At 35.4% G+C, this 25,409-nt stretch overlaps 2 protein-coding genes and 1 long non-coding RNA gene across 5 annotated transcripts; 1 reads left to right on the forward strand and 2 right to left on the reverse strand.

The window, feature by feature from the left end:
* Positions 1 to 5,025: 5,025 nt before the first annotated feature.
* Positions 5,026 to 7,834, forward strand: LOC108205650 (uncharacterized). Its single transcript, XM_017375646.2, has 4 exons — positions 5,026 to 5,170; positions 6,175 to 6,331; positions 6,480 to 6,773; positions 7,006 to 7,834. The coding sequence occupies exons 2-4, from the start codon at positions 6,197 to 6,199 to the stop codon at positions 7,639 to 7,641; spliced, it is 1,065 nt and encodes a 354-aa protein (XP_017231135.1). The 5' UTR covers positions 5,026 to 5,170; positions 6,175 to 6,196; the 3' UTR covers positions 7,642 to 7,834.
* A 997-nt stretch (positions 7,835 to 8,831) lies between these two features.
* On the reverse strand, positions 8,832 to 18,992 carry LOC108208794 (uncharacterized). 3 transcript variants are annotated; one of them, XM_017379326.2, is made up of 5 exons: positions 18,468 to 18,992; positions 17,212 to 18,033; positions 13,775 to 14,875; positions 9,576 to 12,083; positions 8,832 to 9,494 (listed from the first exon to the last, which is right to left on the reverse strand). In XM_017379326.2, the coding sequence occupies exons 1-5, from the start codon at positions 18,583 to 18,585 to the stop codon at positions 9,118 to 9,120; spliced, it is 4,926 nt and encodes a 1,641-aa protein (XP_017234815.1). In that variant the 5' UTR covers positions 18,586 to 18,992; the 3' UTR covers positions 8,832 to 9,117. The 3 variants fall into 3 exon arrangements, with proteins under 3 accessions (XP_017234815.1, XP_017234813.1, XP_017234814.1); XM_017379324.2 differs by having other exon boundaries at positions 8,832 to 12,083; positions 18,468 to 18,962; XM_017379325.2 differs by having other exon boundaries at positions 8,832 to 12,080; positions 18,468 to 18,724.
* A 4,486-nt stretch (positions 18,993 to 23,478) lies between these two features.
* Positions 23,479 to 24,559, reverse strand: LOC108205988 (uncharacterized). Its single transcript, XR_001804038.2, has 2 exons — positions 24,423 to 24,559; positions 23,479 to 24,236 (listed from the first exon to the last, which is right to left on the reverse strand). It is a non-coding gene; the product is annotated as an uncharacterized LOC108205988 (long non-coding RNA).
* Positions 24,560 to 25,409: the final 850 nt, after the last annotated feature.

A 25,409-nucleotide genomic window follows, 5' to 3' on the forward strand; every position in this document is an offset into this window, starting at 1 on the left:
TATTAATCAAAAGGGTTACAAGTTATATAATTTGGAAACTCATTCAGTCTTTGTGAGTAGACATGTTGTTTTTCATGAAAATTCTTTTCCTTATCACCAACAGTCAGATAAGAATGTCACCAGTTCACTCTCTACTTCTTTTCTTGACTGGTTGTCTGAGAATGATACCACACCTTTTATCAATTCTCAATTGTCTCCATCAATGCCAGTCACTGAGTCTGCTGTGGTGTCTGAACCTCATACACATGCATCTGACAATACTTTAATTGAAAATACAACTGGCTTTGACAACTCATATAACACTGTTCCATCACCATCACCTGTGATCACTCCTATAGTCAATACTGGTGTATCTCCCACTCTCACAGAGAATGTTGTTCCCATAACCAGAAAGTCCACTAGACACATTGATAGACCAAAGTGGTGGACTGACTATCATATCACTCAACCCAAGGCTAATTTAGCTGTTGACTTATCTGTTCCTAAAGAACCTAAACATTTCTTTGAGGCTGTCAAACATCCAGAATGGGTTGATGCAATGCAGAAAGAGCTTCTTGCTCTGGAACAGAATAATACTTGGGAATTGGTTACACTTCCACCTGGTAAGACAACAGTGGGATGTAAATGGGTTTACAGGATCAAGTATAAGCCTGATGGCACTATTGATAGGTACAAAGCCAGATTAGTGGCAAAGGGATATACTCAGTCTGAGGGTATAGATTACCATGACACCTTTGCACCAGTTGCAAAGATGGTCACTATTAGGACTCTTTTTGCAGTTGCAGCAGCCAAAGGATGGGTAATTGAACAATTGGATGTTAACAATGCATTTCTTCATGGAGATCTGCAAGAAGAGGTTTACATGACTTTGCCACTTGGTTATGTTAATGATTCTGGAAATTCTCAGTTAGTCTGCAGATTGATTAAGTCAATTTATGGCTTAAGGCAAGCTTCCAGATGTTGGTTTGAGAAACTTGCAACTTTTTTACTAGAGTCTGGCTACAAACAGTCTCAGACTGATCATTCACTGTTCACTTATCACAAGGATGATGTGTTCTTGGCTGTTGTCATCTATGTAGATGACATCTTGATCTCAGGAAATAATTCAGTTGCTATTTCTCAGCTTAAGCATTCACTGGATGTTAAATTCAGTATCAAGGACTTGGGAAAGCTTAAATATTATCTTGGTTTAGAAATTACCAGATCTCCAGATGGTATTTTTGTCAATCAAAAGAAGTTCATTCATGATCTTTTGGAAACTGCTGATATGATTGACTGCAAACCTCTAGCTGTTCCTATTGATCCTCATCTAAAACTTTTTGATTCTGAAAAGTCTGGTGAATTGTTGGACAATCCATCATTTTATCGAGCACTGGTTGGCAAACTACTTTATCTAAATTCTTGTAGACCTGACATCACATATTCAGTCCAGATGTTAAGTCAGTATCTTCATGCTCCTAGGGAGAAACATTTTAAGGCATTGACAAGAGTTTTAAGATACTTAAAGTGGACTACTGGACATGGTTTGTTTTTTCCAGCTCACAATTCTCTCACTATTACCATGTTTAGTGATAGTGATTGGGCAGGAGATGCCAATGATAGGAAGTCTGTAGGTGCTTATTGCTTATTACTTGGTAATGTTGGCATTTCTTGGAGATCCAAGAAACAGCAAGTCACCTCTAGAAGCTCTACAGAAGCAGAGTACAGGGCACTTGCAGATGCCTCTTGTGAAGTTCTATGGTTTTTAAACATTCTTGCTGAGCTACAGGTTAACAACACAGGACCTGTTCCTCTTTTCTGTGATAATAAATCGGCTGTTGATCTTACTGCCAACCCAATTTACCATGCTAGAACCAAGCATATAGAGCTTGATTGTCATTTCATTAGAGAAAAAATCAAGCTTGGGATCATCAAAGTTATTCAGATTCCCACCAAAGAAAACACTGCAGATGTTCTCACCAAAGGTCTAAGCAAGGTTCTTCACTGGTCTTGTGCTTCCAAATTGGGACTTCTTTCACTTGGACCGTCTCCAATTTGTGGGGGGGATAAAGAGTTATGTGACACTGTTGATACAAGAAAACACAACAAACACAACAGTGGAGCAGCCAATGCCACGTGGACAAGCTCACGACCAATACAACACAAGTTGCAGATAGCCTATCAAAACTGTGTAAATATAGAAAGTTAGTTGGGATGACAGCTGTAGTGATAACAGACTACCACTACTTCTTGTACTATATATATACAGTATCAACTCTCTTGTAAGACACATATTATGAAATACATTTTCACATTACTCAGTTTCTCTCTCTAAACAAGCATAGTTCTGTACTCTTCAATGGAGATATTCGTGACTATTTCACTCATTACTATGAGTATATAGTATGTACGACGTATCTATCTTTTTACTCCCTCCGTCCCCCTGAGTAGTATATATTGGGGAACGGGGACGCGGCACGGACTTTAATGCTCCTGAAAAGTGTAGTTGTGCAATTTATTTTTAAAATTTTTCTTTTCTGAATTAAAGTCCTGATGCTATATTTTTATACAGAAAAAAAAATCTCAAAAATAAGTTACGGAACTATATTTTATAAGAGCATTTAAATGCGTGTCGAGCAGTTAAAAAGAAACGTATAGAATTAAATGGGACAGAGGGAGTATTGTTTTATTTTTATTGTTTTACGTGCACATGGTTCCAGCTTTTGCAACATTAAGCCGCCAAACATCATGCAGCTGTGGTTTGGCATAGGGCAGCCACATGTCACACTGCTGTCCAAGTAAATCAATGGCATGCTTGTAATAAAGTCCATGATGAATGGCAATTCTATAAGGGGCAGAAACTACTGTTGGAATAACGCAACAGAAACTATAATATACATTGATGTGTCCCAATAATTCCATTTTCTTATGTGTTTTTTCGTATAAAATAAAATTATGGTCAACTTGCTTTTTGTTAGCTAGATATTTACTCTATATTTTATGTACAATATTATTTTTTCTCCTCTACAGGTTAGATGCTCATATAGATTTTATTTATGCTTCGTTACTTAAATACGATAGCTTGATTTCTAAAAATATCTTATATTATAAAAGTATTTATATAAGGCTAATAATTCTTTTTTACTTTTCTCTCAAAAAAATATTTGTTTCCTTGTAACTTGAGTTGTTTGATGAAAATACAAAGGTCAAAGTTGTTGACGGGATATAGATGATACTTTTTCGGCTGAGGTTCCCTTTTTTATCTGCTGAGTAATTTTTTTATTTATTTTCTAAAATTCAACAACCTTATTAAAATTAGGCAAAATTTTCCAAGTACTTAAAAACTAAAAACCCAACTAATAAATACCAACAAATGGTGAAGTTATAGAGAAAGGGATTCATTGTTATTATAAACTAGTTGAGAAGCCGCGCGTTGCGGCGGCCTATAAAAATTATATAAATGATTCAATATTAATATTTGTAAAATAAAATAATTTTGTGGCTGTCTATAAAAAGTATATTAATGTTTCAAATTTAATATTTGTAGGATAAAATAAATTTTATATTATAAAAATCTTGATATAATACCAATACTACTGTAATATATAAAATTGCAAAATTGAACTATAATTCATGGTGAAAAAATAAAAATAAATTTATACACGTAATTAACAATTTAAAACACGACGAATCTTAATTTTATTTGTGTTTCCTTTATTTTTTAATAATGTATGAACAGTCTTCACTTAGAAATTGCTTGAACGGAGCAAACAAATAATGCATGAATAACTTTTTCCTGTGTACAAAATAAATCATATAAAAATTAACAACAACAAACATGTTCGATGAACAAAGCAAATATTATAAAAGAATAACCAACAAACATACATTACTAATAGTTAATTTATTGATAGCATCCATCAATATCATGTCAAGATTATATTCTTCTCTCGTGTTGGATTTGTCGACTTCCACATAGCGGTCTATAACTACCTTTGCTTTCAACAACCTTTATTGTTATTTTTTTAATACCGAATGAACAGCCTTCACTTATCGTTATCGTTGCAGAAGAACGGCACCTCCGAGTTAGAAATCGAGCAAGAGAACTATCACCAGAGACAGGTTGGGTTGTGGTATTGAGAGAGAAGGTTGTATTTAGATGATCCAGAACCCTACAATTTATAGGGGTATTTATAGGTGTAGAGAGACTTGTGCGCTACTCTTTCCCATAATTAAATAATCGGAAACAAAATCAGATTAAAACTTTTAAGCTGCTATATTCCATAAATAGTTTAAAACAACATCAGTTCTGATACTTGCTTCAAATATACCCGAAACTAAAAAAGGTAGCCCTAATTTTTGATATTTTTCATCCAAAAATTCCAAAAAATTAGAAAGATAGAACGGAGCGATGTGAGAGGCGCCACCTACACGCCCCTCGCTTCTCCTTTATATAAGTATATTGATATTAAATTATTTAACGAGCAGGGTATATATTTACAAATTAGATTCATTAGTATTTCAATTAATTAGTTTTTTTGTTAGACGAATTAATTAGATTTTAATATATGACACACATGTCTTTAATTGGTAAAGTAAAGAACCAACCCCAAACACCTAACCCAACTCTTTTGACTTTACAATGGCATGAATGATAATGTGTTGAAAAGTCAAAGTTCGATAGAAGCTAGGCGTGTGCCTACCACGACGTCGTTCTCGCTATTTCCATTATTTTCACATTTTCATATTCTTTCTCTCTACTACTCCCTCCGTCCCAAAAAGAGTGAGCTGGTTTGACTTTCACGGAGATTAAGAAAAATGTAGTAAGTTTAGTTGAAAAGTGGGTAAAGTGGTGGGACCTACCAATATTTAATAATAGATTTGAGATAGTGGAGGAAGATAGTGGGTGTAATAGTGTTTATATTATTATTGAAAAGAGATAGTGGAAGAAAGTAGTGGGTGTAATAGTGAGAAATAGTGTTCAAAAATAGTAAGTATTGTAGGTTCATTCTTTTTGGGACGTCCCAAAAAGGAATAAGGGTCACATAAAATGGGACGGAGGGAGTATTATTCTTTCAACCCAATTCTCCAACTACTTTGTCTCTTTGATTCTTTCATTTATCTCTACTCCTCTCTCATCTCTCTCTAGAATCTCGTTTCTTGATCGTTCTCTTCAATTGCATCGAAAAAGGTACCATTTTTATCTTTTACTAGTCTGGTTTTGTTGATTGCTTTGTGATGATCTAGAGATTTTGATAATTGTTTTGTGTTTTAGATTCGTATTATTGTTGGGTTGTCGTTTGATTGTTATTTGCTGAATTTTAGATTTTGATTTTCTGCTTTGTTAGCTGATGCAAGTGATTAGGATCCGTACAATTCAGAATTTATCAATTGTTTGTGGTCTGTGTCACTGTGTGTGTGTGAGAGAGAGAGGGAGGGAGGGAAGGAGAGGGAGAGGGAGGGAGGGAGAGAGAGAGAGAGAGAGGGAGAAAGAGACTTCAGGGCCGGTGATGATTTTATTTATTGTTATAAAGAGTTGCTGATTTTGGGATTTGATGATTTAGTCAACTATCCATGTTGAATTTGTTAATTTAGCATAACTCTTGGTCTATTGAATTTCTGAATTGATTTTGTTAGTTGTATGCCTAGCTAGAAATAGAAATCACATGAAGTAGTGACTCGTTTCCTTTCTATTTGTTCACTCTTATCTCCTTTGGGAGACAATTATGTTTGTACTTGCTTGTATCGATAGCTTTATCTTCTTTTGTTGCTCATTAAAAGACTTTTAAAACCCCAATCTATGCTTTGAAACTTGAAACAATAGGCAGTAATTCCTCTTCCCAGTTCGAAATTTAGGTCGTTGTTCAGAAGGGATCTGTTGCCATGTTCCTATAAACTGATTTCTTATAAGTAATTTAAGTGACTGCTGTCTATGCACCCCTTGTAAATTATTATCAAGTCAGCCAAGATAATTTGTAATTCATATTGTATGTTGGTTATGCTGTATCACTTATATTTTAGGTTGTTAAGTTTTAAGAACATTTGTGTTTATAGGATCTACCTGCTTTACATTACTATTATGTTTGTTCACCTATTTTAAATTACTCTTACCTTGGAGTTAATATATTAAGATTTTAACATCGAGTCGCCATGTCGGTAACAGTGCTGTGGCTTAAAATTCTTTTCCCTTCTCAGGTAATTTCACCAAGCAAAAGAAATGGATAATTTCCTTAGAGGCGCTGGCGAGGACTCTTCCCCAAACCACCTACAAATTGTTAGGTGCCCATTTTTGCAGAATATCAATGAGCCAACTAATTTTTCCTTGGCCACTTCCATGGCTTTTTCACTTCCGGTAAGTCAAACATTGTTTGTTGCTAATGTTTTTTGTTTTTGCAATTGTAAATTTATACTGTGTTTATACCAACTTAAAGCAGAACACTTCCTTATAACAGCTAATTGTCCCTCTCTTTTTGCGAACTAATGTTAGATGTCCTTTCCAGGTACGCGGAGCAAAAGGTCCTATTTTTGAGGATGGTCCCAACTTTGATATGGCATTTAGGCTTTTCCATGGGCAAAATGGTGTTGTCCCACTTTCTGAGAGGTCAACTTTTGAATCTTCGAAGCTTGAATCTGAAAGTGTCCAGCCTCAGTTTAACCCTTTGGCAGCCAAAGCAGCTAGCATCAGTTTTTCAGCATTTGGACCAGGAGGCCCCTTTGGGTTTGATGGATTTTCCGAGATGTGGAAAAAACATAATTTTAACTCTAAATCTTCGAAAAAAGAATCCTCTTCCAAGGTAAATGGAAAAGAAAATTTGTGATGCTACATTACTTGCTTTGGCTGTTTGGCAATTGAACTATACAGTTCTGTACAATTTTGTCTGCGAATTATTATCGTGATTTGTTGGATGTTGATTCATATTCTGATGCTCAGAGAATCTGGCTAATCATTGTTGCCGATAAATCTTCTTAACAATACTGTTTGACTATCACACTCAGTATCTGATGTTGCATGTTTTTATTCTTTAGGGAGGAGGTTCAAAGCACGAAGCAATGAGCAATGAGTGGTTACAAACTGGAAATTGTCCTATGGCCAAATCTTATAGGGCAGTAAGTAATGTCCTGCCACTTGTAGCGAAAGCACTTCAGCCGCCTTCTGGCATGAATTTGAAGTGCCCCCCTGCAATAGTTGCCGCAAGAGCTGCTATTTCACGAACTGCCCTGGCTAAGAATCTTAGACCACAACCTCTGCCAGCAAAAGTACTTGCCATCGGGGCACTGGGCATGGCAGTGAACGTTCCTTTAGGAATATGGAGAGAACACACAGAGAAATTTTCTCCCAGTTGGTTTGTGGCAGTTCATGCAGCGGTTCCATTCATAGGCATGCTTAGGAAGTCCATATTGATGCCTAAAGCAGCCATGGCATTCACAATAGCCGCATCAATTCTAGGACAGGTCATTGGCTCCAGGGCAGAACGTTACAGGCTAAAAGCAATTGAGGAGAAAAAGGTTACACTTCCAGAATCTTGTGTCAGTGAATCTGGTTTTGTTCGAGAGTCTGGTTTTGTTCGAGTTGATGGAGGACGTTGTGGTGACGACGCTGTCGAGTGGAAAACTGTACCTTCACAGACTGGAGTAGCTTCATCAGCTAAAGCCTTGTACTGATGTTTGTGCGTTGCAAAACCATTATAATGTAATGCTATGTGCTACCGATATGTTTTATCTACTTTATCCATTTGAAAGATGCCTCAGACTATATAATACTAGTAACTAGTAATTTGAGGGAATAAATGTGTGATCAAAATTCATCTATGTTTACTGCTGGAATCATAAATATAACATTTATACGTTTGCTGTATGAATTTCTTTGACTTGTAGTATATACTTTACACACTTTTCTACTAAGCAAATGATTCATATTACTAACCACAGAGAGGGATCAAAGTGCAATATATAACCTTTTCATCTACTTGTACTAATTTCATCATAGCACAGAGTAAAAATTTAGCAGAAAGGAAAATCCACATATTTCACTTGGTTATTCCACTTGTCAGACCCTTTGGCCTCATAAAATTACAGTACATGTATTGATGTGTTTAAGAAAGTGGATGTTTGGTATGGCTTAGTTTGAAAAGGCCAACACCTTGATTCGGTGAATGTAACTGCTATGCCTATGATTTTCAGGCTCCAGACATAAGAAAAACAGGGTATATATCAGTCTCTGTCCTAGAGCGTGGAGATTCTACTTGCCTCTCTAAACTTCAAACTTGGGTTAGGTGAACTTAAAAGTGGGCACACCAAACCAAACCAAACCATTGTTTTAAACCTTCCGGACTTGCCCTTGTTCTTGTGACGATATTTACAGATTCACAATGGGTTCTTTGCATCGGGGTGGACAGGGAACTCGACACGTATTTTAATACTACTTTTTATAAATTATTTTTAAATTCTTTTTCCATCTAAATAAAACTATAATGTTTAAATTTTCAGAAAAAGGAAAATTTAAAAAATGTGTGAATTTTGTATAATTTATAAGAGTATTAAAATGTGTATCAAACACTGACAAAAAACAGAAAAACAATGAGGACGGATGGAAGGAGTAGGCGAGTAGCATGCAAGGACAGAGGTCGACCGTGCAATATTAATGCATTATGATTCAAAACTAACATCGAACTAGTTAATTTCTGCTAGCTGGTTACTCAAAAAGAGCCATAACATAATATACGATCATAGACCATACCCAAGCAGCAAAACCTCTGATTTTTATTCCAGATACACGACATAACAATCTAGAGGAACACGTATGTGAATGAGTAGTAGATATATATAACAAAGAAGAAACAAGGAGAAACAAGTCCAATGAAGCGGTGTCGAAAATAGATTGAATGCACAACAAGTTGACGAGCGGTGTCGACTCCAAACATCTGAGGATTATTTTGTTTTCATCCATTGAATACAACAAAATCAAATTGCTAAATATTACAAGCATCTAAGAATATTGCTGAGCAGAACGAAAAAACAACTGAACTATAAATAACAGAACTAAAGTTGTGAAGACTAACTATTATACAGGGGCAACAAACAAGTTGAGATTACTTGCCGCCTGAGGACCTTCTCTTGGAAGTCCTCGCTGCACTTCTACTACCTGCCTACGTTCCCGTTACTTCTCCATGCTTCCTCCCTGATGATGCTCCCAATCTGCCCATTGTACTGTTCACCTGCGTAGTGCCTTCTGATGGCTGCTACAGGATCTGAAACAGTATTGCGCGGCCCACCTCCACCATGGAGGATCCCTCCTCTGCCCAGAACCTCGAGTCCCACCATCGCCCTTTGCTGTTGTACACTTGGCAGACCATCATACTCACTTCCTCGTCTCTGCCTCTGCATCTCTGAGTAGTACCTAGTTTGTTGCTGCTTCAAATCGACGGCGAAAGGCTGAACTTTGGCACCATCACGGTTCATGTAAGCCTGGTAGTCAGCAACCCCTTTGCTGCTACTTAATTCTCTTGCTGGCATAACTGATACACCATTTAAATTACGTTCAGTAATTCTATTCAAATGCTGGTGCTCTACAGTAGAAGAGGAAGGTGGGTAATTACCAAAGGCAGCAGGATACTTAGCAAGCAAGATTGCAGAATCGGGCATCGAGGGAAAACCAGTTTGTATTCGATTACCATCCCAGAAACCAAAACTTCTCATAGGAAGACCCATGTCTCTCAGACCCAGGTAACTGTTGTGATCGAATTTCGTAGAAGTTAAAATTCCATCTAAATTCTGACTAGGAATTTTCAAGTTGTAGGAATTTTCAGATGACTTGGCATGTTTAGCATCCCTGTCTTCTTTTTCCTCTGCTCTGGAATTTGGCTTTTGCTGGGTTGAAGGGTGACTTAAAATTTGACCAAAGAGTTTCACATCACCTTTACGGGTTGGTTGATCTGAATCTGATAAACACCTTGGTCTAGGTCTTCTTGAATTATCATTCAGCTGGTCTTGGGACAGTAAGTGATGTTCAGACCTTATTTCATTATGCTTGGGACCATGACCATTAGACTTGGGAAGATAACTGTCCCGAGGCAAAAGGAGATCAGTATAATGATTTCTATCCACTTTTGAGATACTTTGACTGGGAGTAGATTTACAGCTACCAATATCCCCGTTCAATGCTTTTTTGGTTGGTACGGATGGTGGATAAGCTTGAAGACTATTTAAGGGATTAATATCATCCCTAGAGGGCGGTTGATACAGAGGCTTGTCATAGCCGTCTTTTGAGTTGACAGAAATCTTCAACTGTGAATTACTGATCTTCCCTGGAACCAAATGAGATGTCAGATTAAGACTGTTCTCAGCCTGCACTGCACCAGGATCTTGGACAACGGGAGTCTGCAACACAGAAAAGGGAGCATCATCCAAAATAATTGGATTTATTTTCTCACACCCAGGGAGAGAGCCAGTTGCTAATAAATCAGTACCAGCCGATACAGGAATATTTCCATCAGATAGGGGAGCATTTTTAAGACCTGTCTCATTGAAACTATTTCCATGTGATGAAAACTCACTTCCTGCTTCTCCTGCTCGAGAATTATCACCATAAACACCACTCTCTAAGTTCGCATAAGAAGGTTTAACAAAGCCACTAACCTCCTGAACAACTGCTTGTTTTCCTTCAGAAGCTTCATTTTGTATAGTTTTTGTATGAGGCCCCAAACCATTTTCAAGATTCTTCACAGCCCCAGACTCGCTACCATCACAAGTTTCAAATCTGTTGTCATTATCAAGAACTAGACAAACATTTTTATTTTTACTTCCAGCAGAGACAGCATCTTCTGGCCTGGGCTCATCAACTATAACATCTGATTCTCCTGCGCCGTTTATCTCCTTCAACTTGTCAGCGTCAGGATAAATATTTATAGTCCCTGCCGGAAATGTTTCAGTCTGAACTACTTTCGTACTAGACAAGGACAGATCTTCATCAGTCTTAGAGCCTGATTTAACACCTGAGCCAGTCTCCACAAGAGAGGCATCCTCTGTGTCAGCTCCGCCACCTCCATTACCATTGTCACTTAATGATGCTACCCCACTGCAAGAACCAGGATGCATCATATCTAAACCAAGGCACTTCCGAGCCTTACTGAAGAAGACCTTACACTGATTACTGGACTTTGTCCCAACACACTGAGAAATCATTGCAAAATCCTTGCCATAGGATGACACGGCCTCAATGAAAACCGACCTTTCCTCGTCTGTCCAATCTGCATGGTCTACCTCTCCACAACTCTCATCTGAACAAATCCCTTCATCAACATCCTGAGCAACCTCGGGTGTCACTGACCGCCTTTTCTTCATGCGCATTGGTTGGCCCTTTCTCTCCTGATATCCCTCTCCAATATCAACAGAGCTGGTAATGCAAGAACTCATAGCTTCTGAAGATAGGGAACCACATATACCAGCCAACACATCAGCAGCTACATTTTCTCTTTCGCTCCCCAATATGTTAATAGCACTGGACCTCTTTGACAAAACATCATCACCTCGCGCTGTTCTAGAGTTGCAAGAACTGAAAATTAATCTTGGTGCACACTTCTGAGGTTTTAGGCCATCATCTTTAGCAGCTATCGCTGAGGCTGCGCCAAGCAAATCAAGAGAAGCTACATTGTCGTCACGATTCCATCTCTTACCAGATGTAACCAAGTAAGTGTTTTTAGAAAAGGATTTTCCTTTTTCAGCAAACTCCGGCTTCTTCTTAGCTTTCTGAAAACATTCTGATTTGTGATTCTTGTAATAGAACTCAACACAATCTGCAGTTGTTTTGTTATCAAGAAAGGCAGCTATTTTTCTGAAATCCTTCCCGAACACGGAAAGCTTATCTAAGAAGATCTCTTTCTCTTCAGATGTCCACGGATTAATTATACATCTCTCTGTCTCAAGAGAGCAAGGATCCTCTACCAACCTATTACTTGAGATGAACCTTGACATTATCTTCTCCTTGTTGTCCAATATTAAAGACGGCATATTCAGAGCACTTCTATAGACCTTTGTACGGGAATCCTCAAGCAATTTGCTTGCGAAATCAATCACCTGTGTGGTGGGAACTAAACTCAGATTCCCTGCTGCAAATGACATAAAATATATTTTACAATCATTATCAAGAAAAATGTGGAAAAAGCAAATTACTAAACCTTCCAGATTCAGAAACTTAAGAACAGGATAATTGGCAGTAAACAGGGCCTGAATTCTCACAAATGTATAATGCATAAAGTGCTATGCCTCGGAAAAATATTGAAGTACAAACAAATTGTAGTAAAAAATTCTGTGATGATAATGCAGTAGATAGATCATACAGACCTATTCAAGCATATATAGAAGTTTTTCATCAAAGATCCGTCTCCAATGCAGAGTTATATGAACAGAGATACATAATAAGTGCCAGTGCCCAGTAATGCAAGATGTCACTACTCTTAAAGTTTTAATAACTGATTCTTAAAGCATAAATATAAGGGCGAGTTTTGACCCCAATATGTTTAATAGGATAGAGAACAGGAATGGATTATTGTGCCTTCAGAAAATCCCACATTTGTTTCTTAAATTAAGCAACGTCGTCCCGGGATAAGGATGAGACAGAAAAATATTACAGGAAATCTACATAAACAAGCATGAGTAGGTTTTATTTACCTCCAGAGTTGTAAACCTGGTGGGGTAGGGACATGGGGTTCATGAAAATCGACGAAATGTCTTAAACTAGCTATCCTATAAGCATTTACATTAAAACATTATGCATCATTATAGTTTAAGCTTCGCCTTTACCGATGCAGGCAACTATCATATTTATATCAATGTTTCTAGGAATTGGAAAAGAAATCAACAGTACAATCTATGCATGGTTATAAATTAAATGCCCTCTACAAGTTAAAGTTAGCAATGATATTATTTTAGTGATTACAAGCTCAAGACTGCACAATTAGATAAACTTTTGCGAAAATTAGGTATAACATGTAATATTCTTTTGGGCTCTAATACATACCCTTGAAGCAGCTACATAAATTTGCGTTTATGGTGTGTACACCTAACTGATGTATGTCAGACCATAAACAAAACAATCAATTGCATCCTCAACAGCACTGACGGCATATTTTTGCTCTTTTAAACTTCTTGCTAGACGCCTAGACCATTGTTCTATTGACTAGTATGGCAAACCCCTACAAGAGTAAGTTACATATTCATAATAAAAGATTAAGTGGCTTAAAATTAGAATCTAAATGAAATTTTAGATTAGATTCTATAGTGTTCTTTTGTATTCTTTTTCCAAGGATGTTATTTATGGAGCAATGGCCTATACACACACACACACATATAAAAAAATATATGTATGTATATATACATATGTATATATATGTATTTATGTGTAGATTTATATATGTATGTATACGAGTATTATAATAAGCTCAAACTCAAGGCGAAAAAAAACCTGATCTGTAAACAAGATGAAGCAACAAGATAACGACAGTAAAACTATCTCTGCTAAGTTGAGAAATGACATTTTAGATCAATTGAATTAGCATAATGAAAATCTTATTAATATGCTATCAGTGAGGAATAATGGGGATGAATATATTCAATACAGCACTAAACCAACAGGACACTAAAGCAATTTAATACACCCAAATTCCATTCATTGTCCTCAGGCAACAACAAAAAGAAAAAGGAGTAAAATGCATTAGATTTACTTGCACCTAGACAGAGAAATGCTACAATTTAAGTCCTTAACAATTAAAACAGCAATCAATTTAAAAAATTTACTAACCAGGAGATGAGAATCGAGAACGGATAGATGCACGATGCTTTTGGTAGCCACAGGGTAACATTCGGGTGCCAAATTCAAACTTCTTCTGAGGCTTTGTGCGGCTTCTCTTTATGGATAGCAAGCGCAGATCTTCCTTCCAGAGATGCTGAAACACTCTAAACTTGAGGGTGATTACTCTTTCTTTGAACTTCATGAAACGCTTCCTCCTTGCGAATTTTTCCTCTACGGAAGGATCAACTTTCAAGCAGGGGCTATTATCATCTATTTGAATATCAAAAGAGGATGAACTGTCTGGCACTAACTTGCTAAACACTTCGGAAGCTCTATGTGCAGCTTCTTTGTTAGAAGCCATCATTAGATCATATACATTTTCTGTCTGTCCAACATTATCAGGGTCCACAAGACAACTGGGTCTAGTATCTGTTCCTTCTTCTTCAACAGCATATACCAACGACTTCACTTCACTGCCATTTCTACAAGCATCAACATTCAAAGAACTTTCAACAAGATTCGGTATATCAGCCTGAGAAACAGGCTTACCCGAGTACATAGGTTCACAAAACTTGGATGTTGCAGTGCCTGGACTATCAATATCCTCATCTTTACATTCAGCGAGTTCCCCTTCGGAGCCACCATAAGTCCTGTCCTTCAGCAGATCTCCTGAAGTTTGCAATGGATCTGGTCTAGGAATTAAATTGGATGCTGTATCTACTTCTGACGGCTTGTTGAAACACACCACTGGCAGAGAACTAGAAGAAGCTGGACGTGGATGGACACTTCCGGTGTCATTAATCAGCAACTTCAATTCATTTTCAAGCGAATCAATCTCAGACTCGGTAGCTTCTATTCTTTTTGAGACATCAGCTTTCAATACCAGCAATTTGTTCATAACAGTAGACTTCACAAAATCAGAATCTGTAGAAACCTGATCATTACACTTAAGCAGTTCGTTAATCTGGTATAAGTTGGCAACTAGTGTGTCCTCCAAGGTTACCGGATTGCAAGACAAATCTTCGCACTGATTCAAAGACTCTAAAGGTGATCCACATACATCAGCAGTTTCAACATTCACTGCTTTGCCCAAAAATTTGTCATTTAAACCTGTTTAAAAACATAAGATCTCAAAATTAGAAATTAGAATTCATGCAGCATGTGTCTTGTAACATAAAAAAAAGAACATGGCAAGATATAGAAGATGGTGTCTTTCATTTAAAAAAGGAGCATTTATTACTCCCTCCGTCCCCCTCAATTCTTAACATCGGGGGACGGGGGCTCGGCACGCATTTTAAGGCTCTCATAAAATATAATTTGATAAATTATTTTTAGTTTTTTTTTTCTTCTAAACAAAAGTTTAATGTCTAAATTTTTATACAGAACAAGAATTTTTTTTTAAAAAGTTGTAAACCTATACTTTATATGCACTTAAAATGCGTGTCAAACAGTTGAAAAAAGGGTTAAGAAATGAGAGGGACAGAGAGAGTAGTTAATAAGAAAATAGTTGAACAGATTGTAACCAAGTATCCAAGGTCTAATTTCACACATACAAATCTGAATAATATAAGAAATTCATAATTTTATCCTGGCAAACAACATTAACAGTCCAAACACAATGCATAGTACCAAACTCCTAAGATCCAAGTGGCTTCAGAAGACGGACTGACATGCAATTAATTGCTAGATATAGACAACCATAATCCAGGGTTCACAAGTCAGATTATCGACCTAAACTCAAACCAGATGTTATTTATAGTTGAGTGATATATATAGAATTTTCCAAACAGCAGGCACTACAGGTAGTATGATAGGTTCCAGCTAACAGGGAAAAAGTAAGGACACCTGAACAAGTTTGATTGTCTCTAGTTCTTATTCTACACTATACCGGCTTTTATCTCCTGAGAGGAAACGAACTCCTATTAGCAAGGATCCATTCTAAAAATAAACACGTCTGAAATTTAGCACATTTGTTTGTGTTTACTTTTTAATCAAATAAAAATATTTACACATCGATTTGGACCAAATTTTCATTTAACAAGTTTTCCGTGCTTACCTCAGTAAGATAGATAATACTATTTTATTTGAAACAAAACTGTCAATCACTTCTCATTCGTGAGCAAATCAAAACTGAAAGTGATATATACAGCTGAAGTTCATATGATTTTATAACACTACACTTAAAAATATTAAACATCATGCTTAATCAACAATCAGATCAGGCATGAATAATTATCAGAATAAAATGATGCAGTTAAAATTTTCAGATGTAGTAGTTACAAAAGCACATTTCACATTTAATTATTAGACAAAGAACCTAAATTCAATTATTGATTATTTCCCACAACTATAAGTTCTTATAATTTTCAGAAGATGTAGTAAATATGAAAGCAAATTTCACATTAATGATTAGACAAAGAGACTAAATTCAATTATAAATTAATTCCCACTACTTTCATAAGTTCACATCTACTAGCTTGTAAAAACAAAAAATCAGACACTGTGTGGGCAGAAGAGGTCCAAAAATGAAGATATCTGATTTTCCCATAAGCCATTATCAATCGAGTAAGTACCATGGGGTCACAGCTTCTACCCGAACCCCAACACCAATTGCCTCTAATTTTCAATCCCATTTGTTTAGCCATTTTGCTCATGGTACTGCAATCTATTAGAATTCACTCATTTGGGACCTTGAGGTACTTGGCACATCAGTGGCAAATTTTGGTTAAACATCACCAAGACCAAGGTACAAGAAAAATAACATTGGGATAATAAAAAGTCACTGTAGAAAACTGAGGCTAGTTATTTACTATATCACAAGCAGCAGCCCAAGCATCTAATCTTGCAATTATTCAAATTACAGGAACCTCTAAATCGGCTATTCCCCCTAGCTGAAAATATACTATTGTTAAGACATTTATAACTATGCTTGATCCCTCATCACTTTAACCGGATATTGAGCAGAAAGAGGCAATATAAAATGCAACTTGCAGAAATATAACAATCTAGAAAATAAATTTTGAAAATGACAATGTAGTTTAGTGACTGGGTAAATGAAATAAGGGTGTTGTGTTCGTTAAAGTGAAGATAGAAAAGCAGTAATGAGGGGGTGTCCGAATTTAATATACTATCTCCACTGGATAGATATTAGTTTACAATGCCAAATACAACATCTTTTCCTGCAATGATAAGACTCTAAACCTCTTCAGACAATGTCTACATAGTTTAACCATTGACTTTCCATATATATATGCAGCATTGGAGATACTAACACACACAGTTCAGACATGAAATGCAGGGCACAAATAAGTTTATTATAACTCATTTAGAGATCATCAATGTCTTCTTAACATACAATTACTAAGTAACAAGATTTGCACTGGTACTAAACAGAATGAAACCAAATAAAAAATGGTAACGCAATTATAATTTAACACTTTACTTACCCACTGAGGAACTGCAAGCAACTGAGGGAGTAGCAGGAGATGTACAACTCAAGAGACCTGCTAATCTAGGACTTCTATCTGGGACATTGATGACATGAGAACGTCCATTTTCTGTGTTGTTTTCAGATAAAACCATTCCAATTTTCACTGCAGTATCACTAGGGCTATCAACTCTTTTCTTCTCAAACTTTGCAAGCCCCTCACCCCATCCAAGTCTTGGCTTCTTCCGCGAACTCGTCTCTTCAGTAGGAGCGGCGGAGTTTGCACCAGCAGCAGGACTTGCAAAAGCAGCAGCATCACATGAAGGGGACTCCAGCGGTGATACATTTAGAGGATGCAAATTAGACTTAGTTTCAGTAGAATCTCCTCCCATGCTCTTGGAGCTACTTGAATGGCTCAAACCAGAACCACGTGAAGACAAGCTTCCAGAACGTGTCCATTTAAGAGTCTTCCAATCTATAGAGCTCAATGAATTCTCCCCATCTAATTTCTGACCTGTGCACGGGCCACTAACACCACCACTCTTATCAGGTGTGTCTTTCAAGTCAATTCGATTACATGTTAATACGTCATCCACTAACCTCTTGTCATTAACATTGAACTGCATAATAGGACCATTTAAAGATGAATTGGCAGCAGCATCAGATGAGTGTCTATTCAAGCCTCTCTGACTAAAAGGCCCACCTCTATTCTCCCTACCACTTCTGCCATACTTTCCCAATGACCGACCACTCTCATCATCCAGCATCTTATCATTAGACCTCGAAGGTCCAGACCCACGACACGATTCTTCAGATAACATAGGAAAACCTCTAACATAACCTTCAATTTCAAAAACCCAAATATTTTAGGAAAATAAATAAATCAAACAGGGGGCAAAAAAAACTCATGAATACAACACAACACAACTAACACATAAGAACACATCTCAAATCAACAAAAACAATCTAAAAAACCCAGATCCACAAATCTCCCAAAGTCAACATTAGATCTACCCCTTCCCTACCCATATCTACCTACACAAACCAGCTTCACAGAAAACCTGTTCATGTCCAAACACATATAACCTACCAAGATTGAACTTTATTCCTCTAATTAATTGAAAACCAAAACAAAGGTATAAACAAGCAAAAACAACCCTAAATTAATTCAAGAACAGAAATAAAAACCCAATCCTTACCCACAAAAAGCACACCTCCACGCACAACTATACATACAAGAACAAACATATAGATACAAAATAAGAAAAAACTAACCTCCAGGTCTTTTCACATCTCTCCATCTGTTTGAACCACCACCTTCTGACAAAGACCTCTCGTTCTTCCTCTCCCTGAACAACTCCTTCCGATCCCTTGGCAACAATTCCGGCGGCATGAACCAAAAAAGCACACAAAAACACACAGATATATGTCTATACGTCTCCCCGCAATCAATTCACAGCCTAAAAGCTCTGAATCGAAGCTAAAGATCGCGCCTTTATGAATTCTAGGGCTCCAAATCGACCAAATCTTCGGTTTCAAGCTCGAAACTCGGACACCCAGATCGAGAATTGGGACGAATTGAAAAGGGTTGTGATTATATTAGGAAAAAGAAAGAGTGAATTGAGATAGAAATTAGGGTTTTGAAGAGGGTGAGATTGAGGAAAAGAGGGGAGTTGATAAGGGACAAGAGAGAAAGAAAGGAAGGGAAGAGGAGAGAGAGAATATAGGGCTACTATACTTCTTTCTTCGTTTTCTAGAGAGAGAAGTGATGGAAATATTTTCTTATTTTTTAATTTACTTATATAATATTAATATTAATATTAATTTACATAGTGAGTGTTGAGATAGAGATTTGTATGTATAGGTTCGTGTGTATGTATGTATTTGCATTTTTTATGTGTAACTTGGAGCGTACCTCATTGGCGATACTAAACCACATTTGATTTGTCTTTCACGTCCGCTCCTGAAATATTTAACTTGTAAATTGCAGAAAAGAAGTGAATAGGAAAATTGAAAATGACCATTAAGAGAAAAAGAAATCACCAAAAGGTATTTAAAATAAAATACCAAAATATTTAATTTAATAATAATAAAATCTCGATTAAAGCGCAGCGATTTATATTACAGTCATTAGTGTCGAGATGAGACTTTTTTATACTACAATGCTTTTTGACTTTTATTGCATGCCGTAGATTTTTACATTTAATTACTTCACGTATTCTTTTTCATCATCAATTTTCCTGAATGGTGGTGATTATTTTATATAGTATTAACTGCTACTGACGTCTTTCTACTTTCTACTTTCTAGGGTTTCTTCACGTCCTGATTTTACTATTATGCCCTTTATTGTTGTGCCCTGAAATGTAATTTTCAATGACCAATACTTTTATTGTTAAATAATTAAATATAAATTTTCCTTCCGTGAATACGGAGATTTCTTTCTTTTAAATGCTAATTAGAGAAAATCTATATTTTCTTCCTTTGCAAAAAAAGAGTGAATCTATTTCAAGTAATCAATAATTAAGTATCTCTCGGTTGGGAAAAAGGTGAGTATACAAGTTGCCTTATTTATTTTTTGTGCTGATTATATTTTTTTGCTAATTTGCAAGTTGTCTTATTTAAGTGTAAAAATGTAATTAAGGTAAAAATTATCATAAAAGTTACAGATATATTCCTCAATACTATGCTTTTCACGGAATTAGAAGATGCCGTGTATATTTTTCTAAAAAGCCAAAACATTGACGTGCAATATTGATTTAATAATGTTTTAGAAAAAATTGGTCAAATTTTTTCCTAAAATATAGAGTCCGCTCGACTAAATTTATGATTTATTATTTAATACGACTTGTGATTTAACGTGAAGAGATGTATTCAATTCGGATTTTAAAAGATTTTTTTAATTTAATGAAATCTGTGAATATTCAATTGAGATTATTTAAAATCCATTAAAATCTCGGGATATTTGATTGTGATGTATTCAATTGAGATTTTAGATTATGCTTGAAAAACCGAGGGTATTCGCTTGTAATGGTTTAAAATCCTTTAAAACATGTTAGTATTCAAATGTTGATGGATTTTTTTTAGTTTATATAAAATGATGAATTTTGTAGGATTTCTCAACGTATTTTAAATTTTTAGAAATTCTGCCAAAATCCATGAGATTTTGAAGTATCGTGTTTAAATCCCAAAGAACCTGTATCAACTTTGTGACATTTTATCAAATATTCACGCAGAATCAAAGTCATGTACATATACAATCCGTTAAAAAACATAGATAAGATACAATCCATTAAAATCCTTATCAAATACACCCCTAAATGTAATAAGTTGGGAACTTGACATACATGTCGGTGATTTTGACTTATTCATAAACTTATAAATCATTGATAATATAATTACAAAGGGAAAAGCAATTTTAAAGATAATTTTTATTTAAAAAAAATAAATAAAAAAAATCCATCCAAAGCAACTCAAACTAACTTTTGATTTTAAGCCTGATTTATTTTTTTATTTAATTTGATTTCTAACTTACTACACAAACCGATATTTTTTATTCTGAACTCGAAAATAACTTAAAATCCAGAATTTAAGAACACACAAGTCAGCTCCTAATTTGGAATCTTAGTTTTATTTAATCAAAGTTCACCAATAGTTGATATTCCCTTCATCTCACTTTTTTATCCCTCATCAAAACTCATATCTTATATAATCACAACAAATAAACTGTATGGTGCTGAAAATTTATGTTAGAGAATAATTACTAAACTTATTATTATTTCCAAAAAAAATTAATATATAATTTATTATGTACAACATTTTGACTGATCGATGATTAATCCGACTAATCGCCGACTTTTGGAACACTACTGCAAATCATATATTTTGAATAGAAGTTTACGCATCAAATTTTTATTCAGAAGTTTAAAAAATATTGTGAAATTATAATTTATAGGATATCTATACGCGTATCAAAAAATTAACGTAAAAAAACCCGCTTGTCCATGAAATAATGAATACTCCCTCTGTCCATGTTATGGGTGACCATCTCCACTTTTTAAATTATTTATATCAATTTATATCAATTTTTATCAATATCATTGCTTAACATAGAATTTTAACAAGTTAACTAAACAAGGATCTCAAATAATTATAAATTCATCAACCAATTCAAGAGAACAACTTAATTATTTAATTTTTTGTACAAGAATATAAATTTATTGAAATTTTGGAATAAATAAAAAATGTGAATTAAACAGTAAAGGAAGAAAATTTATAATGATAATGATTAAAAAAATAAAAAACATAAGATAGAATTAGTGTAATGGGACATGGAAGGAATAAATTTGTTTTGTCTCATAAGTGTGAAGGTATGGTAGGCATTTTTAAAAACTCCAAATTTAGTGTAAAAATTACACCAAATGAACACTTGACACCAAATTTGGTGTCAACCAATTCATTTGGTGTAATTTTAACACCATTTTGATGTTGCATTGAAGTGACTTTTACATCAAAAGTGACACCATTTTGGTATTTTGGTGTTGGGTTGGAGATTCTCTAACAGAATTTTCTTCAATCCAATCTTAATAATAATCACCGCTGTCCCGTCAACTAGAGAGGAGCTTTTTTTTTTTTTTTTAAAAAAATTTTAGCAACCAAAGAGTAGTTAAGTGTATGTGACATGACTTAAATAGTAATAATTACGATAAACAATAAATTAAAATGGCCCCATAAGAAAGAATTTCATTTATCCATATACTTAACAGAAATTCAAAAGAGGAGGGCGGGCCATTATCCAGTTAAAGTGATCAAGTGGCTCCAGCTTACATTCAGTTTATGCATCATTTTTTTACGGCGATCGAGGTTAATAATTCCCGCCAAACCAAACATAAACTGGTCAACCCCGCGTTGTTAACAGTACATGTAATGAATATACTATCATCGGAGTCCTAAATAAAACGACACGTCGTCGGTTTTGAGTTTATCTCGTGTACGTGTCAGAGACTGTTGGGCACGTGCGAGCTCACAGTTTTTGCTGAAAAAGTCAAACTTCTCTGCACTGCTGGCCCCACCCCATCTACTTTTGCCTAACAACTCACGTGACATTCAACTATTCATGACGTTTTCTACTGGGTTTCCTTTGTTTATGTTAGTAACAAATTCCTTGTCTTTTTTACAAATTTCAGAATTTACTGCTTATTTACAAATTTCAGAATTTACTGCTTTTCGTGATGTAATGATGTAATAATTACGTTTTTATGTATAAAAATGTTAATCCAATTATGAGCTGGTTTTTGATAATCTTTTTTTTTTATGTTTTATAATATTTTACTTCTTTAGTGAACCAGTTTGGTTAAAATATATAAATATATTATAATATATATATATATATTCATTATTTTACAAGTGAAAAATGAATTTTGAAGGGGATTAAATATATTTTCTAATAAAGTATGTTTTTTGATCTTTTAAATTCAGATAATAGGTATAATTTGCGATCAAAATTTAATCAATTTGACTCTTCAATAGTCAAAACAAGACAAGATGGAGGGATATTTTTATAAATATGAAAACAGTATATTAATTAAATAATCTATCATAGTAATTAATTATTAAGTGACCGATTACTAGAATCATGTTTTCATCTGATTATTGTTGGATGAAATAAGTGTGCAACGTGAGCCATGTGAATGATTTCACTATCCACCTACTCTTCTTGGATTCCAATGATCGCCAAGTAGGAAGTAGGCCTACACAATCTTGGTCTGAAACAAGACAATTCACAAGACCGTCCCTTATTTGCCTGCTAGCCCAGGAAAATAGACTCTACTACTGATGATTATGAGTGCACAAATTGACCAACAAACAAAATTACAGGAACCCCTGATCTTGATATATTCAAGCCATTTTAGTTTAAACCAATTCAAAGGGTCTTTTTTTTTTTTTTTTTTGCTATTTTGATTCAAAGGGTCTTCTCTGTTATGCAAATTCTTGCTGTTAATTCACTGCGTCAATCACAATGGAGACACAGTGACTCCAATGCTTTGCAATGATAGTGCACAATTTAAGGAACAAGCTGAGCAAACACACAAAATGAGCTCCAGGCTGCTATGACAAGGGGAATTTTATTGCCTAATGCTTTACTCGCATCAGGTATTCTCACCCTTCTGTTTTTTTAAATTGTTGATTGTATTTTTCACAAGTACAGCAAACACATGAGTTGTTTTAATTCTGCTACACTTTGTTCTTTCTTGATATCCAATTATGCATAATTTTGGCTACCAATGCGTGCATTAGACATTCTTCCTGTTTCATGCTCATTCAGCATCCATGGTTAGGCTATAATAGGATATTTCTTTTATGTTGATTATAATCCTCATTTCCACCATACATGCCACACCTCACACGTATTTTATCCGTATGAAAGCTGGGGATTGTATTGTACGCAGACAAAGGAGAATAGTGAGACGTACATTGGTAATAGAATTCCGTTATGAAGATGCAGGAAGGGTATGGAAGAAAAGTGAAGATACTGGACTATAAGGATGAGGAATTTGACGAAGATGAGTTATTCGAGAGAACAATAGGTCAAAAGCTATATTTGTGTATGCGCTTGGAAATGGTGAGTGCTGCGACTTGTGGTACGAGGAGATATCTAGGCTGCATAAATGATAGATGAATGCCAGCATATCAAACTATCATATCAACCTCTCATGACTGGTAGTGTTCGAGGTATGGTTTGTTTATTAGACCTGATCTCAATTGAGCCTGTGTGCACATCAACTTGCTATGGTCTGTATCTGTCTCTGATCTGAACTCTACTTTATTGGTGGTAACTCATATGGAAATCCCACTCACTGGCACTTTCTCCTTCCAGATGTGAATGTCTTGAGGTCACGGTCTCATGTCAACTGTTAACTTGTGCCTCATAATAATCTCCGCTCCCCTCCCTCCAGCAATGAAGTCTGGCAAGTCCCCAATCCTTTCACTTCTTTTTGCTAGATGATCCTTTCACGTTTTGTCAATAACATCAGTCACAAGTACCACCTATGTAAATAATCAGGCTTTTACCTCTTGTGGGATGCATGAATGATTTATATAGGTCTATGTAATTATGATTATTAGAAGTTTGTTTATATCAACAGCTACACAAATGAATAAATGATGCTACATACGATCATAAGAAAACAGATCTATCAAATTAATACTCTGTTACTAATGCACAAATCTAACCTCAAATAGTTGTCCTCGCTACAAACCTGTGTGTCAAAAGGGGACTCGACATTCCAAATTTAGTACTCCTCCAAGGAACTTGCAGACACGATTGCAATAACAGAGATTTGTATCTGTATCAGAATTGTTGTCCTTCCTTACTCATCCTCTTATCGAGTTCCCAGTCTTTTTAGAGCTTAATGAAAAAGATACGTTCTTTTGTATACAACTTAATCTATCTAAAAAGAATAAGTTAAAATAATTTTACAATATTTCTATTCTAGAGGCAGAAGGGTCATCAAACAGAGGGTGGTCAAGCTATGATGTACCAGCAGACTAGTGGCCACTGTAAAGGGAATAAAATAAATAAAGGAATAAAGAACTATTTAAGCAAAGAGATAAAGATCAGAAATTAATAAAGATCAAAGTATTCCATTTTTCCAACACCACTCAAAGATAATCCTAACTCTTGCTTTGATCATGCTTAAGAAAAAAGCATATAGGGCTCCATTCCCAGAGAAAGTTGCACCATTAGTTTGATGCTTTTACCAATTCTGCCCATTGCATGCATATTCTTTGCTTGCAGGTCTTCATAGATGCCCTACATTTTTATAAGAAGATGTTATATTCCCATATATGATTCTCATAATAGATGTTGATTGTCCTTCTAGATCAAGCATGGATGTCTCTCTTTACTTTTCTGCAGAAAAAGTAAAATGTCTGGTGTGGCCAATGCCACAAATCCAGAGGAGTAATGTAAATAAAATTTGAAATGAGTTCCTTAATAGCTAAGAAGTACAATTATGTCATTTTCTCACCCTGCAAAATAAAAGTTCTTGATACCCTATTCTAAGGAAAAGCAATTAAAGTTGAATGAAATATAGAACTAATTCTTCAATCTTTTAGAATACTTAGTACAATAAACAACTACAACAAGAAAACCACCATCTCATCTCAATTCTCACCATTATGGATAAAGTGGAAGAAAATATCACAAAGCTAATATAA

This window comes from Daucus carota, chromosome 2 (assembly GCF_001625215.2).
Source record: "Daucus carota subsp. sativus chromosome 2, DH1 v3.0, whole genome shotgun sequence".
Lineage (NCBI taxonomy): Eukaryota > Viridiplantae > Streptophyta > Magnoliopsida > Apiales > Apiaceae > Daucus > Daucus carota.